This window comes from Nicotiana tomentosiformis, chromosome 8 (genome assembly GCF_000390325.3).
Source record: "Nicotiana tomentosiformis chromosome 8, ASM39032v3, whole genome shotgun sequence".
NCBI classification, from domain to species: Eukaryota; Viridiplantae; Streptophyta; class Magnoliopsida; order Solanales; family Solanaceae; genus Nicotiana; species Nicotiana tomentosiformis.
The window spans coordinates 56,747,024-56,765,000 of record NC_090819.1 but is presented as its reverse complement, the minus strand read 5'-3'; the positions used below and the strand labels follow the sequence as shown (position 1 = coordinate 56,765,000).

At 33.4% G+C, this 17,977-nt stretch overlaps 2 protein-coding genes across 2 annotated transcripts; one reads left to right on the top strand and one right to left on the bottom strand.

Annotated features, from left to right (window-relative positions):
- The first annotated feature begins 720 nt into the window (after positions 1-720).
- LOC104118232 (uncharacterized) lies at positions 721-6,926 on the top strand. The gene is made up of 6 exons (XM_009629441.4): positions 721-1,672; positions 1,790-1,848; positions 2,210-2,279; positions 2,385-2,510; positions 2,586-2,714; positions 6,302-6,926. The coding sequence occupies exons 1-6, from the start codon at positions 914-916 to the stop codon at positions 6,767-6,769; spliced, it is 1,611 nt and encodes a 536-aa protein (XP_009627736.1). The 5' UTR covers positions 721-913; the 3' UTR covers positions 6,770-6,926.
- A 1,887-nt stretch (positions 6,927-8,813) lies between these two features.
- LOC104118233 (uncharacterized membrane protein At4g09580) lies at positions 8,814-12,190 on the bottom strand. Its single transcript, XM_009629442.4, has 4 exons — positions 11,636-12,190; positions 9,917-10,187; positions 9,666-9,836; positions 8,814-9,234 (listed from the first exon to the last, which is right to left on the bottom strand). Exons 1-4 carry the CDS (start codon positions 11,896-11,898, stop codon positions 9,112-9,114), a joined length of 828 nt encoding a protein of 275 aa, XP_009627737.1. The 5' UTR covers positions 11,899-12,190; the 3' UTR covers positions 8,814-9,111.
- Positions 12,191-17,977: the final 5,787 nt, after the last annotated feature.

Below are 17,977 nucleotides of genomic sequence, written 5' to 3'. Positions count from 1 at the left end.
ATCACGCGATTAATGCGTGATGCAGGTTTTATATCTTTTGTCAGGGGTGTAATTGTCATACTATTACGGATTTTTTGTCAGTTGGCTACCAAATCAATAATTTTTAAAAATACGGTACATGTTAAAAGATGACACAAATATAGGGTACAACTGCAAATTCTCCATAAAAATAATGGGTTAACTTGGGCTCAGCCCAAATAGACTCATGAGCTAAAATGTTTGTAGCCCAACCCATTAATCTCTGTGCGGGTTGGGCGGGTTGTATATGTTTGGGCTCAAATTGTCACCCTTAGGGGTATACACTACTATTTTCAAACCCCACTTATGAGATTATACTGAGTATGTTGTTATATACTAAATAAATTGTGCTTAAAATCATAAATGAAGAACTTACAAGTTCTTCTTGTAGCGAAAAAGTTACAGAACAGTGAAAATATACTTATATAGGAGAAATTAGGAGTAACAATAATTATTCAAATTACTGTTAGGAGTATGGGTGGATTAATTGATTAAATCAAATTAACTTACAGGCATAAAATGTTAAATACTATCACTTTTAAGTGTTAAAAGTGATTTTTATAAATAATCAATTAAGTGCTTGCAAAAAAATGTTGAGACGGATAACAACAAATAATCTATGTTTACCTGTCTTTAACAACATTAATAATAATCCTAGGGTTCACGTTATGTATATAAAGTGTAATTGGCAAGTATTTAGTTAGGAAAAAGAAACGAAGCAAGAAACGATTTGGACAACATTAAACCTAGGGTTCACGTTACAACGTATAAGGTGCCACTTTTTTTTTTTCTCTCCAATCATAACATCCAATTTCTTTCTTCTTACCCCCAAAATCTCCCGTTCTACACTTTCAATCCCAGAAACTTTGCTTCTTCTGTCTGAAATTCAATCTCAATGGCAAAGAAATCCAAAGAGAAGCAGAAACAATCACAAAATGAAACCTCAAATTCTTCAGATATTTTCAACACCCTTTTTGGAGCAACCCCAACAGATTCAAACATTGATTCACTCTTTTCTGATAACAATCCTTTCAGAAGAAAACCTAATAATGACAATCCCACAGCTTCCAAAGAACCAAAATTAGGTATTCTAGAAGCTTCTATCGAGAATCAAACTGATGGGGTTTTTGAAAATAATGATTCTGATACTGCAAAACTCAAGAAGAGGAAGAAAAAGGATAAAACTGTAATCTTGGATTCAGGGTCTGTATCTGAAGAAGCTAATGAGGAATCAAATGGTGTAGTTTCTGATTCTCGGAGGAAGAAAAAGGACAAAAATCTAATTTTGGGTTCAGAAGCTAAAGAGGATATGATAGGAAATTTGGGTTCAGAGTCAAAGAAAAAAGAGAAGAAAAAGAGGAAAAGGGATGAGATTGAGGCAGAGTACGAGGCGACGCGATATGGGGTGGTTGATATGGAGGAGGAGGTGGAGAAAAGGATTGGAGAAATGGTGGTAGGAGAAAAGAGGAAGAAGATGGATAATCCAGAGAATATGATGGTCTCAACTGAGGGATTTGATGATGAGAGTAAACTTTTAAGGACTGTTTTCATTGGGAATTTGCCTTTGAAGATCAAGAAGAAGGCTTTAATGAAGGAGTTTGGGAGTTTTGGAGAGGTAGAATCTGTAAGGATTCGGTCTATTCCGTTAGCTGATGTGAGTATTAGCTACTTATTCTTTCTTTTATGTGCCTTAGGTGTTAAGAATTATGTGTAAATTGTTTTACCTTGGAGCCTAATTTTGATTTGTTTTATATGTTACTTTTTTTGGCAGAGTGCAACTCCAAGGAAGGCTGCTATCATTAAGAAAAAACTCAATGATAATGCTGGCAGGTTAGATGAACACATTATAATTAAGCTGCATTTTGGTTTTTTAATAGTTAAATGGACCTCAATAGAGCGGAATTGATACTGAGGATTCACCAACTAACTTGTGATTGAGGCGTCATTGGTTGATTGTTGGTGATGATTTTTCATGATTATTGTTTAGAAAGTTGGACTAAGATATCAAAGTTAACTGATCATGTGTATGGTTGATAGTAACACCCTTTCTGTTATTGTAACTTTAATGGGTATGGGAGATGAAAGTTTCTTGTCCCGAAAATGCTGCTTTTTTGCATTGATTGGTGTATTGCTATATTTCTTTATATCTGATTTCCTATTTTATGATAAGGTTACTTGGTTGTAAATGCAGTGTTCATGCTTATGTTGTTTTTAAATCAGAGGAATCTGCCCAGGCTTCTTTGGCTCATAATATGGCAGTGGTAAGCTTCTCTTACAGTTGATTGCTTTTGCATATTCTTCTGAAAGAAGCTCTTTTTCAGGAGTCAGATTGTTGGGAAGTTTGTTTATGGTATTTCTCTACATAGGTTGAAGGACGACATATCCGAGTTGACAGAGCATGTCCGCCACGCAAAAAGATGAAGGGAGAGAATAGTGCACTGTATGATAACAAAAGGACTGTTTTTGTGGGTAACCTTCCATTTGATGTGAAGGTCAGTTTCTTTTACTGTTCTAATTGGCAATTTTCTTTCTTTGGCCACATTTTGATTTTCTTCATTTCCTTGCAGGATGAAGAAGTTTATCAGTTGTTCTCTGGTATGAAAGAGTTGGAGTCGAGCATTGAGGCTGTTCGTGTGATCAGAGATCCCAATACTCTGCTAGGAAAAGGAATTGCTTATGTTTTGTTCAAAACGAGGGTATATATTATCAACTTCTTTTGCTTTCCAAATTTATAATGGCATTAATATTATTTTTCCTACATCATACTGACTTTGAAGTGATTCAGTCTTAAAAGTTGGCACTTTGATTATATATACAAGCTAGAAATTAGCTGTAGATGGAAATATCTTTATTTTGTTTGCTTTAGCATTATCTGGGTCCTCTGAATGATGGATACAGTGGAATAATATTGCCCACTAGTTTGGAATCAAGGCTTAGTTGATTGATTGCTTTACTCCTCATCTGGGATTAGAAAGACAAAACTCATTTGGTTTATCTGGGAAAAGAGAGTCAAGTCTTAGACTATTTAGTTTCTTCATGTCTAATTGTCGTACTAACTGGAGGAGTTTAAGATTTGTGATACGTGCTTCATATTACATAGACGGTTATTTTAGCTGTTGTCGGCATGCATCTCCATCAGTGTAGGTGTTTGCAGTTTTGCCAGTCTTTTCTGCAGCCATAAAAATCATTATTTGAATCTATCCCTTGAGTTGACGTGGAAAGCGGAAGCTTCTTTCCGTTCCCTGTTAAGCTTTTTGCCTCTTTCTGTTGGTGATAAGCTGGGCACCAATCTGTAAACCTCTAGCATCAGCTAGTCTCCTTAAATGGTGACAGTTACTTTCTGGGAGAATGTGCAAGGAAAGAGCGGGGAATACTATCTTATAAGGCCCGAGCTCTGGAGCATCAAATTGTAATTCTAGATTAGTTTCTTGCTTTTAGTTATAGTACCTTTAAGGTTTGCATAGACAAGGTATTTTGTGGTTCTGGGATTTGTTGTGGGTCATTGATTCTAGTAAAATAGGCTACCTAACTATTTGGGGTTATTCAATTTTTCCTTTGTTGCGGAAGAGTCAATCAGCTTTTCCCCGGTCACTTGTCCACTTTTCAAACATCACAACTTGTTATCTGGTGGACTTTATGGATGAAATTACCTAAGTCCTTTAGCTGCTTTAGTTTCTCTTTCTTTTTCTTTTTCTTTGTTTGGTATACCTTTTCAATTATAATGTTATTTAGAAAAAGTTGCAGAAAAGGAATATCTACCCAACAACAAAAAACAACAAAAAACCAAGTGTAATCCCACAAGTGGGGTCTGGGAAGGGTAGTGTATACGAAGACCTTACCCCTACATTTAAGAAGGCAGAGAGACTGTTTCCGGTAGATCCTCGGCTCGGGAACAGGAAAGATAAAGGAAGGGGCAGCAACAAGCTAACCACTCGGAAAACCGAAACGAAAATACAAGACTAACACCAAGTAATGCAATTAGAAAACCGAAACGAAAGCAACAAAAAAGTAATAACAGAAATCTAGGAATACGAAAATACACGACTTGACATTAAGTAATGTACGACAACACTCGGCTACCTAACCCTCTACCTTTATTCTCAACCTCCGCACCTTCCTATCCATGGTCATGTCCTCGGTAAGCTGGAGCATCGCCATAGGAATATCTACCCCTATTTTATTACTCTCTCCTGCCCTGTAACTTAGCAGCAGTCCCTATTCAATAATCTAAAGAGAGAATTTCAGAGACCTCCCCTCAGGTTTGGCTCTGTTACACTTTTTTCCCTTGTGGTTCTCAATATTACGTGTACCTTCCTTGTTTTGATTTTTGATGTAACAATTCTATTAACTTAATTATTATTCATATAAAAATTTATGGTCTGACTAAATTACCCTTTCTAACATACCCATGTTTAATTAATTTTGTATTCTTTTCTTTTTAAATTCATTTCCATGAATTATTTTGTTAGCGCATAGATTCAATCACTTTGCACCTGGGGTTGGTTCTAAATGCATCGACATTTGTAATCTTGGTGTATCTTTTCCTATTTGCCACTCTATATACAACACAGTAGTATTCTACAGCTTCTTCTTATGCCTTTTCTCACTGGTATGGTAGTATTCTACAGCTTCTTTGTATGCCTTTTCTCCATGTACCAGTGGTAACGTAATCAACGGGGTCAAATGAAGTTTCAAATATTGAAGGGGTTGCGGCAAATTGTGTGATGGTGCCTCCAGCCTCTTTGGAGACGTACTTTTTGGTTCAAAGGCTTCACAGATCTGATTCAATTTTTTAGATAATGGAAAGGAATTCTTATTCACAATGGGCTAAAGTCAGTAACAGAGATGCGGGAGCCATGGCAGTTAACGAGTTCGGATTAGACTTTTTTGAGGATGTCTTCTAGGAGAGCGGCGGGGTTTGGCAATGGTGGAAGTTGAAGCCATGATCTGAGATGGGAAAATTGATGGTCATTGAGCAGGCGATGGAGAAAAATTTGTGAGTGGTAGTGGTGGGATAGGTGAGGGTGACGGAAAACACGGTGAAATGAATTTTAAAATGTGTTTACAAATAATAATTAATTAACAAAGAAAACATATTAAAAAAGGTATTTTAGTCTGATTATAAATTTTTATATTAATGATAATTAGGTTAATAGAATTGTTACAGTAAAAAATAAAATTAAGGGAGGTACACGTAATATTGTGAACCACAAGGGAAGTTAGTGTTAAGGGAGGTCTAAAATTATCCCTAATCTAAATCTGAACTTGAACTGCTGCGGTTTTATCCCTTTTCCATTAAATAATGCTACCTTGTACTTATCCTCTCCGTTTAATTATACTTCCTGAAGTGACCCTACCAACTTTTTTCCCTTTCCTTTGTGCATAAGCACTGAAGCCTGTAATTTTACTTGATCTTTTACAAATTTTAGAAATCTAGCAAAGTTAACCCCTGAAACTTTACTACAAATCGCCTTCTAGGGACAGGAAGGAAATGAGTCAAGGAAAGATGGAATTCCTTTCTTTTAAACAAGCAAAAACTAATGGATGCATTTTCTTGAGCAACTATCCCTTTGTCTCTCTCCCGTACTGGCGGAAATTGTGCTGACAGACGGGATAAATAGCAAATTGACCATTGATCTATCTTCTTGGCTTTTCAAGAAATTAGACCATAGGTTGCTCAGATGTAGCAATGAATGTTCCAGGCCGAGAAAAAACTTCTCGCCTCATGCTTCCACCTGCATTTAGAGGGAGATGAGAGAAGAAAGGTCCCATTTATGTTGATCTTCAGGCAGTAGAAAGAAAATATTTTAGTTGAGTTGGTGCGCAAATCAGCCTTATTATGGAATTTATTGGTAATCTAGCTTTCCTATCTTATTCTTGTTGATTGGAGCCAGTTGCCCAATAAACAGATATTTATTAGTCTGGCGGTCTTTTGCAATCCTTGGAATGTCATGTTTGATATATATCATTCTTTTTCTATATGGTTCTTTTTGTTTAAGTCAGAGAAGCAGTACTTTGTTACAAAATATCATAGAAGGAATAATAGAATTACCTACAATAGAAGGAATAATAAATGAGAAGAAGGGTTCAGTTTCTAGGACTATCTTTTTCTTTTTTCCTTTTATAATATTACAGAGTAGTTGAAGTTAATTATTTTGTAAGCATGTTATTTGAAGATAATATATCCTAATGTCTTAGATGAGTTTCACTAATTTTTCAGTAGCTTTTTACCCTGGTTGCTTAAGTTGAAAGATAGTTTGTTCCTTATTACTTGGGTTTGCAGGAGGCTGCCAACATTGTCGCAAGAAAGCGTAACTTGAAGCTACGGGATCGTGAGCTGAGAGTGTCTCATTCTAAAGCAAATTCTACTCCATCTAAGAGGAAAAGCTTGTCAACCGAAGACAGATTCAGTTCTCCAGCAAAGAGGTTTGCAGTACATTCAGCAACACCAGGCAGTAACAGTAACATGAAAGCGAAGGCTGCCAACTCCTACCAGGGTATGAGAGCAAGCAAATCGGGTGTGCAGAAGAAAACTCAATCTAGGATGAACGGCCGAGGAACATCAAAACCGAAAACCCAGATATCACAAAAGCCAAATGAGCGCATAGCAAAGAGACCATCTGTTGCTGCCCGAAAAGCAAAAGCACTCAAGGCTGCTGCCTCCGGCTTGAAACAAACTGGGACAAAAAGGAAGCTGGACAACCGAACACCTGACATTGCAGGCAGAAAAAAGAAATTTAGAAAATCTTAGGTCTTGCATTTGTCCACAATGTTGTTATACATGAGATAGTGTGCATTCGTATGTTCACTTCTCGGATTGTAGCTTCCAGTTTCACGTAGAACTAAATTGTGTACAACTTGCCCCTCGTTAACCAAAGTTTACACTATTGATTCTGTTTTCTGTCCGAGATGCCATTGTTAAACTTTGTGATTATCTTCGTTACCATGCTTCATGGCTAAATGAGTAGCTAGATGGTGCGTTGTTTTTGTTTTTCTGTTCCGTATAAGACAGTAGTTGGTTATACTTGGTCTATTTCACCAATATTGTCCGGGCTCCTATTTTCGGTTTTCCAACTCATAACAGGTAAGATACGGATAGCTCAGTGTAGAAATCGTGGAAAAGGATGTCATTCCCTGGAAAAGATATGGCCTGGTTAGTTCAAACGTCAAAGCAAAATTTGTGTTTCGCTCACTCTTTCCCTGGATAGACGGCCAAGTGTACAAACCTGAAATTATTGCTCTACCTTTTGCTCACTTTTCTCCCTCCAATATTGGCAAAATTGTTTTTCAAATTGATTAGCTAATTATTAAAGTACTTTAGGCATCTCTTACAAAAGCACTTTTTAAAATAGGGAGTTTTTCATATATATATATATATATATATATATATATATATATATATATCTCTAAGTTTTGTAGTTTTCAAAAAGTACCTTCAATTAAGAGTATGAATTATATCCATTCCTTTTTTTTTCTCTATTCCCCTCTCCCTCTTCTTCTATGCAGATCTGAAAGCAAATTCTTCTTCCAATTTCTCAATAATCCAATACAATTTTTTTGAGACTGGTATAAGAAGCCACAAGAAAAACACAAATGGACGATCTGGAAGCAAAAATAAAGTCGTACTCGCCATTAAAATGGAACCAAAGAAATCTACGCCAAAGAAATGCTTTTTTTATGCTGACATTTTCTCAAAAAGGAATATTATACAATTTTGAAGATATATCGCAAAAATCACAGGGAATCTGAAAAATTTCTACCTATACATGTTACTATTCTAAAAAAAACTGATATAGTTCTAATACAAGATTTTAAGAGGTATCATTTTAGGTATTGATGTATCAGGTACAAGTTAGATACAAATTTGTGATATAAAATCGTGATACAATTCTAAAAAATAGTTATACAATTTTGATCTTATCTTCTTCAAGTTTCAATCTAAAACATCCACATAAAATCAACTCTAAACTTAAATTATGATAAAATATTGTATTAGTATTGTATCAGAATTGCATTAGGCATTGATGTATCAAATACAATTATCATACAATCGTGGTACAAATCTGAAACTTATTCTTCTTCGAGTTTCAATCTGAAATTTTAGCTAAAACTAATTCTAAACTTAACCAATCACTCTTAAAATTGAGATATAAACTCTAAATGATATTTTTCAATCGTTTGGAAGAACACCCAATCCAATGAAATCACAAATTCATAATACGCGAATATCGAATTTAAAGCTTCGAAACTTTTTAATGGTTGTTAATGGTAAACCCCATGATGCTGCAATTTTAAAGATAAATATCGATAGATTTGTCAATAGTTGAAGCTTTTTAATGGTTGGTGGCAGAATTGATTCAGAAAAATATATGACGCTACAGTTTTAGAGAGATAGTAGCTTGATTTGTGTGAAAAAGAGAGGTATTGTTTGATTTGTATGAAAGAGAGAATGACTTGGAAATCTTTTGAAATTGGGAAGAAAATCATGATTGTAGGGTGATAATTTTGCTGATAGACGTGCTCCCTTAAATCATGATTTAAGGGATCCTTCTTTATCATGGTTTTGTATATAAATAGTAAATATAGATGCACAATATAATTTTTAAGAAATCTAAAGGAAAATAGTAAATAAATTTCTAATATAGTATAGCTAGGTAAAACCCCCTTTAAAATAAGCAGTTTTTTTTGAAGCTTGACCAAACAAGCTATTAAGCTATTTAAGATTTTGGCTCTCCAACTCTCCATTCATTCAAATATGAAACTAAGAAAAAGGAAACAGATGAAAGAAATGAATATAAGATCTAAGGCAATGTCTTCCAATAGCATGTCAAATAAACTATTACAGAATCATGACGGAAGCTTACACATCAATATCTTCAAATGACATCAGATCCTTTTTTCTTTTTTTTGGGTTGCTTTTGCAAACAAATGCTTCAGGATCAAATTCGATAGCTGCATAACTTTTTGCGGCAGAGACTCGAGCACAATGCACTTGTCTAATGCTAATCTGTACAGATAATGAAGTCATGCCGAGGAAGGTTAATAGTAGTCATGGCACTTCACAATGTTTTCTGCTGAAGCTGAGCTCTATAATTAGCTCTTGTTGCCAATCAATGTGGGCGTAACAGTTACAAGACCGATAAGGAAAAGAGTAGCTATAGAATGCATGTCATACAGATCACCCACTGACTGCAATTCGCCAAGAGTTATTCCAGCCTGCATTGTAATCCTTGGTCAGCATAGTCAATTTTAAATTTAATACAGCAGAATTAAACTAATACTGTAAAATATCGTAAATTCATAGCTTGTACACTAGTGTCTGGATTTTAGCTAATTTACTACCATCACAGCTCATGTTCACACAAGTAGTACACGAAAAGAGTTTATCAGATGAACTCAAAAAAGTACACAAGTTAAAATCAGCTCCCTCTTTGTATGTAAGATGTTCCATCTTTTTAATTCCCCTTCCTACAGAACCCCACTTCCCAGGAGTCGATAAGTCTACTCCCTCTTTGCATCAGAAATCTAAAATGTTTTTCTTTTTAAGTCAAAGGGAGCAAAAACCATAGTTGGCTAAAACGAAATATGTTCCCTATTTCTTAGTCATTGACACTTTGCATAAAGAGTTGAATAAAGAGTACGAGTACCCTGACAGTGACGTAAGCAGCTGGAATGATCCCAATGACAGTTGCAAAGAAGAATATATGGTAAGGCACATCCACGATTGGTGAAGCAACATTGATAAATGTGTTTGGCAGTGTCGGTGTAACTCTCAAGAAAAGCATGTAATTTAGCAGCCGTGTTCGCCTTCTAGCCACCTGAGATCAGAGATATTTTACGGCAACAGTAGCATTTAGGAAAGCAGAACATTATGATTGGGTTGTGAGTTGAAAATCACCTGGTCTCTGAAGAAAGTTAACTTATCAGGCCATAGTGAGAACACGAGAGGCCGCCCAATCAATTTTGATAGAAAATAGCAAGATGATGCACCCGCAGTAGCGGTGAACACGACCAGTGCTACACCTCTGAAGATTCCAAAGAGAGATCCAGCAAGCAGTGACATGAAAACTGTTCCTGGGATCATAAATGTCTGCATAAAAATGTAGACTACACAGTAACCCACAAGGACCTGGATGGTGTAGTCACTAGTATAGCTCTCCAGGTGATCCCTACAGAACATTTAAAACCATATGTGGTATAAAAATCATATAATACAAGTGTCTTTTGTGGAAATTAGTATGGAATAAGAAAGAAATATACTAGTATATGATATCATCTCCAACAATTAGGACAAGCCTGAAAATGCAGATTTGCATGCATGGTCAACTACAAGTGCAGTATTTGATAAAAACAATGCTAAATGTCAACTACAAGTGCTATTTGTGTAGATACCTATGCATCTGCTTGCACAAATACATTAGCATTTCAAGTGCACAGTTCAAAGCCAGGACATATCACCAGCAAGCAAGTTTAGTGAACAGAGTTGATTTTCCTACCCGTTGTTTGATCAATTCCTTGGCCAAGTACCCCACTCATGCAATGGGTGCATAACAACTTCAATTCTTAAAACTATTAACAATCCACGTCTTTTCTTAATTTCTCCCATTACACATGTTACATCTAACAATCCATTCTAATCACCGTTCAACGGGATTTACTTATAGCTCTCCATCAATGAACAAGCAACTGTGAATGTTTGAGATACCCCCTTTTTATTGATAAAGTAAGATAAATATGTTTGTGGTGCCACAGACTGAAATAGGCACAGAGGCATAGTCAGACAGAAAGCCTTTTACTCCCCAAACTGTCCTTGAAACTAGTAAATGTTCGTAAATTCAGATCATATTTAACCCCCTCATGTTTATTCCCCCTGAAGTTCACTCTTTTCACATTTAAAAAGAGGTTTGCCGAACATCTACACCGAGTCTTACCAATAAATTGTTTCTCTAACTCAACACTGAGTTATCAGCAGTTCCCACGTCCAACCTCATGGTCAATTAGGTTGATCGAGGAGTATATGTGTAAAGCAGAGCAAGGGCAATTCACTAGTGTCACTTTCAATTGCCTCTCAGTCGACCATCTAGAATAATGTACTAGATATAATAAACTTTCTACTTTTTTATCCATCAAATGTCAAAGGGCTAAGTTTTCCCTCCTCCTTTCCTTCAAAGAATCTGTTACTCCGCTTTAATTTACAATGAGCATCATTTCTCTAATTCGAGCAGGTCAGCTGCATCTACATTCTCTTCTATGCTAATGGGTTTACAGATGGCACCAAAGTTATAACCTTCTCAAAAAGCTTCTTTTTTTTTTACAAATCTAGTAATGGACATAAACTACCCCCTTAAGCTCTTCAATCCAACATCTTACAAATCAACAAATTTTGGCCTTTCCATTGGAAGGCATAATTTTTCTAACTGGGGTTTGTTGGGGGTGGGGGAAGCCAGACACCATTTCAGCACTTTTTAGGTCAAAGATTTCCCCTTTTTCCATCTTCTCTCAAAACCAAAAAAGAAAATCAAAAAATAGCTTGGCAAGCTAAAATATGCATTGAATTAAGATATTGGGAAAATACTTTCAAAGCCAATAAGAATGACAAAAAAGATGCCATTTTTACCTGAGTATTTGAAGATCATCAAGATTTCTTGGAAGCTTTAGGAAGCTATAATCAGAGGCAGGCATAGTTAGATAAATACAAAGCAGACCCAATGCATAACCCAAAACAACACCACCTGCTACCCCAATCTCCCAAAATGTCAAAGGAAACTTATTAGCAGATTTAGTTTCATTTATTACAACACCACTACTTGCACCTTTTCCCCCATTCCCTTGCATTTCACACTTCAAAGATGAAGATGATGTTCCAACTTCTCCCTCCATTTTTTCAACAATAATCTAACCAAACCAAAAAAAATCTTGAACCAATTTTAGAAAAAGGAAACAAATTTATGCACAAGCATAGAGGGGGAAGGAAGTTTAATTTTGTGGGTTTGTTTTCGTTTGCTTTAGAAATACTCTTCCTTCATTCCCCTCCCTCTTTCTATGTGCTAAAAAAGGTTTCCTTTTTTTTTTTTCTGTTTGTCTTTCTCAATCAATTTATGGAGGAAGATAAAGAATATTCCTTCATTCTCTGAATCAAACCAAAAGGGCAGGGGAAAGCTTACTCAATTATACTCTTCTCTGGGGGTGTTTTTCTAATTAAAGAAAAGTTACGAAGAAATGGTTGATATTACTTGCTACACGTAAACGTTTTCATCGTTTGTTTGGTTATCGACTACTATTTCTTTTTGTTTTACCTTTTTTTCTTTTTCTCTTTTATAAGGAATGTTTGATTATAAGGATAAGAGATTATAATCTCAGCATAAATATAGAATAATTTTGTTTCATGTTTGTTAAATTTTTAGTTTTAATATGAATACTTTGAAATTATTTATATCATAACTACGACATTATTTTTATATCATCTCTATGTGGAATAACAATCACGTGCATATTAGTCGGTCACTCTCCAAAATTCTTCTCTCAAAGTATTTTAGGGAAGCTAAGGTTAAAATTTTTAAAAAAAATCATGTATTTCTAGTGTAAAATCAAATTTGATCCTGAACATACCTTTATCTCTAGTGATCAGAATAAATTTATCCATTCAATTATGAAAAATAAAATAAATTTACCATCCGTCTAAATTAGATTCTAAATATGCCCTTATCACGAGTGAACTAGCTCATATTTGTCCCTCAAATCCAACGAACTTTCAACTTGTTATTTATACCCATTTAAACTATATTTTTATTATTAAGATGGAGTGTCACCATGCAAGATAATAATGTCAACCCCAAAAACAATTGTACAAAATTTAACCAAAAAGATTATATAGATCCAAAATAGTTAAAAGAGTCAAAAGCATCTAATTTCCCATTATACATATTCATATTTTTAAATTTTTTTTAACTCTCCAAAAATTTAACAACTATTAAATAGAACACCAATTCTAGAAGACCAATTATTTTTCAATGGAAAAAATAATATTCAAGAACACAAATACAAATTAAAGTTCTTAAATCAGTAAAAATAATTAAAAGTAAATGAAGAAAGTGAGTTATTATGTACACTTAACGAGAAGTTCTGATCTTGCTGAAAAAATTACTATTGCTGCCATGCCTGAAAGAATAAAATTTATTAAATATTATTTATATTTCTTTTGAGCTATATTTATGCATATAATTGCAGTTTCATAGACAAAAGAGTGTTGAAATTCACAAAGATATAAATTAAAAGTGAGAAGACTTATTTGTTGTCCTTTGAGCAAAATAATATATTTTGTGAATCTCTGCTTTTGATGTGTATTTATGGAGGGAAAATATTGTACATGTTCTTTTTCTTTTCTCTTATTTTCTTCTTTTTGTCCTTCCTCTTGTTCTTTTAGAAATAGAAGTCAAATTTTTAACTCTAAGGTAAAAAGGTTTATTGAAAAAAATAAATTGTTTCAGTTTTGGTGAAGGCAAATATGAGCTAGTCAAATCATGATAAAGGCATATTTGGGACCAAATTGCCTTTTACAAATTTGTTTTTAGTTTTATGACCTTACCTTTTTTTTTTTACACATGGGAGATTTACTTTTACACATAAGAAATCTTTCATTTACACATAAGAGATCTAAAAAGGACATTTTCTTAAATTTAATATTGTAAAAGGCTAAGAAGGCCTAAAACCCCAGTAAATCTGAACCAATCCACTATTAATAATGATATGTTTGAGATCAAATTCAAAATAAGGGCAAATTTGCTCTATTTTCAATAATTGAGGGACATTTCAGCCCTTTCCTTATTTTGTATTATACCCTACGTATCTTATTTTTAGTTTAATATATCAAATATTACCAATAAAATATATCTACTTCACATTATAATCCCCTAGTTTAATCACGTCATTATCTAATTCCCCTGGTTTTATCCTCACATTATAATCCTAGTATCTAGAACATCCTTTTAAGCTTACATGAAATTTAATAGGTATTAAATGTTGACCTAAATCATAATTAATTAAGGATTAAAAGTTACGGAATCGTGGCAATTGAACCTAAACCAGAAATAAGGGCTTAAAAGTTACATTTGGTAGAAAATCAGACTCAAACCTAAAAAAAAATTTAAACTAATGAAGTTAGGCAAAATTGAAATGAAAGAAAATGACAGTGAAACAAAACTATAATCAATGCTCAATTTTTTAGCTTAAGATCATTGCCATTTTGCCAATCAACGTCATCATGTTTCTCTTCAAGGGAAAAAGAACATGACAATTGTTTTAGAAGTCCAGCAGCAACAAATTCTAATTGTTAAGTATATGAGGATTCGTTGGACTAAAAATAACAAATATCCTTTTCAACTCTAACTATTGATAATTACCATTATTGGAGAAGTAAAACACAGAGATGATGCAAATAGAGAAGGTTTGACAGTTGTGCAATGTACATATGGATGCAGACAAATGGAAATTATTTGGAGGATTTCATGGCTGGAACATGGAGGCGTGGAATTGTATATTCCTTTTTCCTGTAAAATATGAACACTACTATTTAAAAAGTCTAATAATTCAAATTTGACTGGCTTATATCCTCTGAAGGCATTTCCTTTATATTTTTCATGTTTATTTATATTCAAAGCATAAGATTGGCATTTATTGAAGGTTAAATTTTTATTGTTATTTGTCTTTGGGTGGGGGGAAGAAGAAGATCTAATGAGAATTGAATTTAAAACATTTGGATGTGTGAATTAATTCTTGAGATTTTTACATGGTAGGTCTCTTATTTAAGACTATTTAAATAAATAACATCACTTGTGGTTTATTTCAATAATGAAAGATTTTTTTACTATTTTGGCAGGTTAAGAAAATAAATAGATCCCACTAAATCAGAGATTTATTTTATTCCCTTCTTCCTTATTAAATGTTTCTCTCTCATCTATATGGTAATGAAAATATGAAAAATTCAAATTTTTGGAGTTTAATTTTTTTTAATTGTTTGGACATTTAGATCTATAATCATGTATGAAGTAATGTAATCAGTAAATATTTATAAAACGTACATTATATAGCCACATATTTTCTATTTAATAATTTTATATTCTATTACATTTGAATATAACAGTTACAGATTCATCGCATCTTTCTAGAATAAATTTAAAGATTTGTGTTATTTTTTTAGTATAAATTTGTCATAATAAATTTAAGAATCCTTTATGCCATGATTTTCTCTTCCTTTTCACTATTTTCTCTCCCTTCCACAAAATTCAATCACTAAATAAAATGAAAGGTTTTAAACGTGAAACATTCATGAGTTATTTTTATACTTTATATATAATAGTAATACTACATAATATTTAAACAACTACAATGTGCTCTAAATATATAATATTTATACAATAAATATGTGGTATATATTATATTATAAAATTTAATATTCCGAATATACGTCGTATATATTTATCATATTGAGAAAAAGAGTTATATACTATGTATATCCAAATAAAATAATATTTTATACTAATAATATTTAATTTATACTTCATAATATACTTATTAAATAAATATTAATGTATTATACAAATAATATAATATGTATAATATCTAAATATTATAAATATCACTTATTCATCCAAGCATGCACTATTATACAAGCATTCACATTTATCAATAAAATATAGTTATACCACCAAATAAAACGTTACCATAATTGAAATAGAGAGAAAGTACCAATAAAATCATAATTAATGACAATTTCATTATTAGATGGAAATCGGAAACCCTTTGATTTTATATTTAAGGAAATGAACACTTTAGATGTGTGATTTTAGGTAAGAGTTTAAAGCTTTATGCTAGGAATATAATTATTTAGTTGACATGTATGTAAAATACCTATTGCTGCTACGTTTGTGAAAATTTTTCTTAAATTTTGTCTATTTATGTTTTTTTCCCGGGGCGAGGAGCAAAACAGGATGAGCATGTGGGCTAGGGTTGTTCATTTGGATCGGATATCCGAAACCCGAACCGATCCGCTTAATTTCGAATTTCGGATATTTGGATCGGATATTCGGATCGTATTCGGATTGGTATAATTTTAACCCGATCCGATTCGAAATTCGAAATTATTAGGGCATGTATAAATACTAAATTTTAATTTCGGATAGTTAGTACTTCCTTTATATCTTCCTCTAAATTATTACCTTTACAATTGCTGGATTTAGCTATATTGGCACCATAGTACCCTCATAATTGCAGAAACATGAATTTTTCTTGCTGTATTGCCTCTTTTACAAAAAAAAATATACGTATGAGTTTGCAACTCTGAGGCAGAACAACTCGAACCTCCAGAGAAATATTTTCTTAGAGATGCAATGCTGATAAAAGGGATGAAAAGAAAAGAGATATTTGTATTAGCACATAACACAGAAGAAGCAGATAAGGCAGATGCATTAGCTGATTAGATTAGCAATAGCCTTAATAATACATATAATCCGATCTGAAATCCGAAATATTAATCAAATCCAAACTTTAAAATTCGATCCAATTCAATATTAATTCGGATCGGATTCAAATTACATTTTGTAGAATCCGAAATCCGAAATTCAAATCCAAAATGTATTAAATCCGATCCGATCTGATCCATGCTAAGCCCTAACGTGGGCGTGTCAAAGACGACAAGGAGCGAAGGGAACAGACAAGCAATGATTGCCGTACGTTAAACGAGAATTAGCACATGGGATTTCGCCGCTCATTGCTCTCTGCTCTCTGCGGCCCACGTTAATTACTTAACACGAAGTTGTGGATGTCGAGTATTAGGGTTGTAGGTTAGGAGATAGTTGAGTCTTTTCTTACTTCGTACCATTATGAGATCAGTCTGTTAGGGTTTTTGTCTAAGATAGCTAGTGGCAATGTGATGTTTTACTATTTTACTTTTCAGTGCAGGACCTATTTACTAGCTATTGCTTTTGCTTTGCATTTTTCTTCTGGGTGATACTAATATTGTCTCCTTTTGTCTTTTTGTTTTCTTGACCCGGGGGTCTTTCGGAAATAACCTCTCTACTCCTTCGAAGTAGGAGTAAGGTCTGCGTATACACTACCCTCCCCAGACCCCATTAACAAATTTTTACTGGGTTGTTGTTGTTTATTTATTTTTAGATATAGACACTGTGAGTGCCCACATGATATATGAGATAGAGAAAAACCATCCTTTCATCTTGAAATCTGTAATTATGCATTACGCTGAATTCTGCCACCCTCTTTGGTCTTATTAGCTCATATAAGGGACAGAGTTCTTTCATAATTTCTTGTGATTCGTTTCTAACTGCTCTCAAATTGATGGGAATTCTCTCTCACACACACAACCGGAATATATATATAATATTCCACGCAAAATGTTGAACGATAAAAATATTCTCGAAATATTGATCGATTTTTATACCCTTTCTTAATTAGATATCTTTATAATATTAATGTACAAAAAAGTAAAAGTACTCCATTAGTTGCTGAATCTAAGTCAAATACGTCCTTCATTTTAGTTTACTGCTTTAAATAGATTTATCTTAGAAGTCAAGTAAATTTAAGAGTCTTTTATGTTAAAAAGACATGTAATTGGATTGGAATATCGATTTGAAAACAAACATAAATCATATTATCTACCAAACGTCCATTCTTCACAAGGATGTAGATTTTGCTATATGAGAACTAGATTTGAATGGATGTTTCTTTTTAGTTTGTGAAAATTGGATTATTATTTTTTATTGTTATTTTGCTATGCAAAGATTGTAAAAACTGAACTTTAGTACGTTCATCGTCATGAAGCCAATGGATACTAATATTATAGTTTCTTTGTATTATATAATATTTTCTCGTATATAGTTGCAACTCTCAACTTTGAAATATAACTTTGATAATTTTAAAAAAATCTTGTGCATAATTGAGTCGCTTG

Excerpts from the sequence above, each read along its gene's own strand:
- LOC104118232 (XM_009629441.4), top strand. The coding sequence starts at position 914 with ATGGCAAAGAAATCCAAAGAGAAGCAGAAACAATCACAAAATGAAACC. Across the intron at positions 1,849-2,209 it reads CTCAATGATAATGCTGGCAG|TGTTCATGCTTATGTTGTTT; the intron begins GTTAGATGAACA and ends TTGTAAATGCAG. Across the intron at positions 2,715-6,301 it reads ATGTTTTGTTCAAAACGAGG|GAGGCTGCCAACATTGTCGC; the intron begins GTATATATTATC and ends TTGGGTTTGCAG.
- LOC104118233 (XM_009629442.4), bottom strand. The coding sequence starts at position 11,898 with ATGGAGGGAGAAGTTGGAACATCATCTTCATCTTTGAAGTGTGAAATG. Across the intron at positions 9,837-9,916 it reads TAACTTTCTTCAGAGACCAG|GTGGCTAGAAGGCGAACACG; the intron begins GTGATTTTCAAC and ends CTCTGATCTCAG. Across the intron at positions 9,235-9,665 it reads CTGCTTACGTCACTGTCAGG|GCTGGAATAACTCTTGGCGA; the intron begins GTACTCGTACTC and ends ATTACAATGCAG.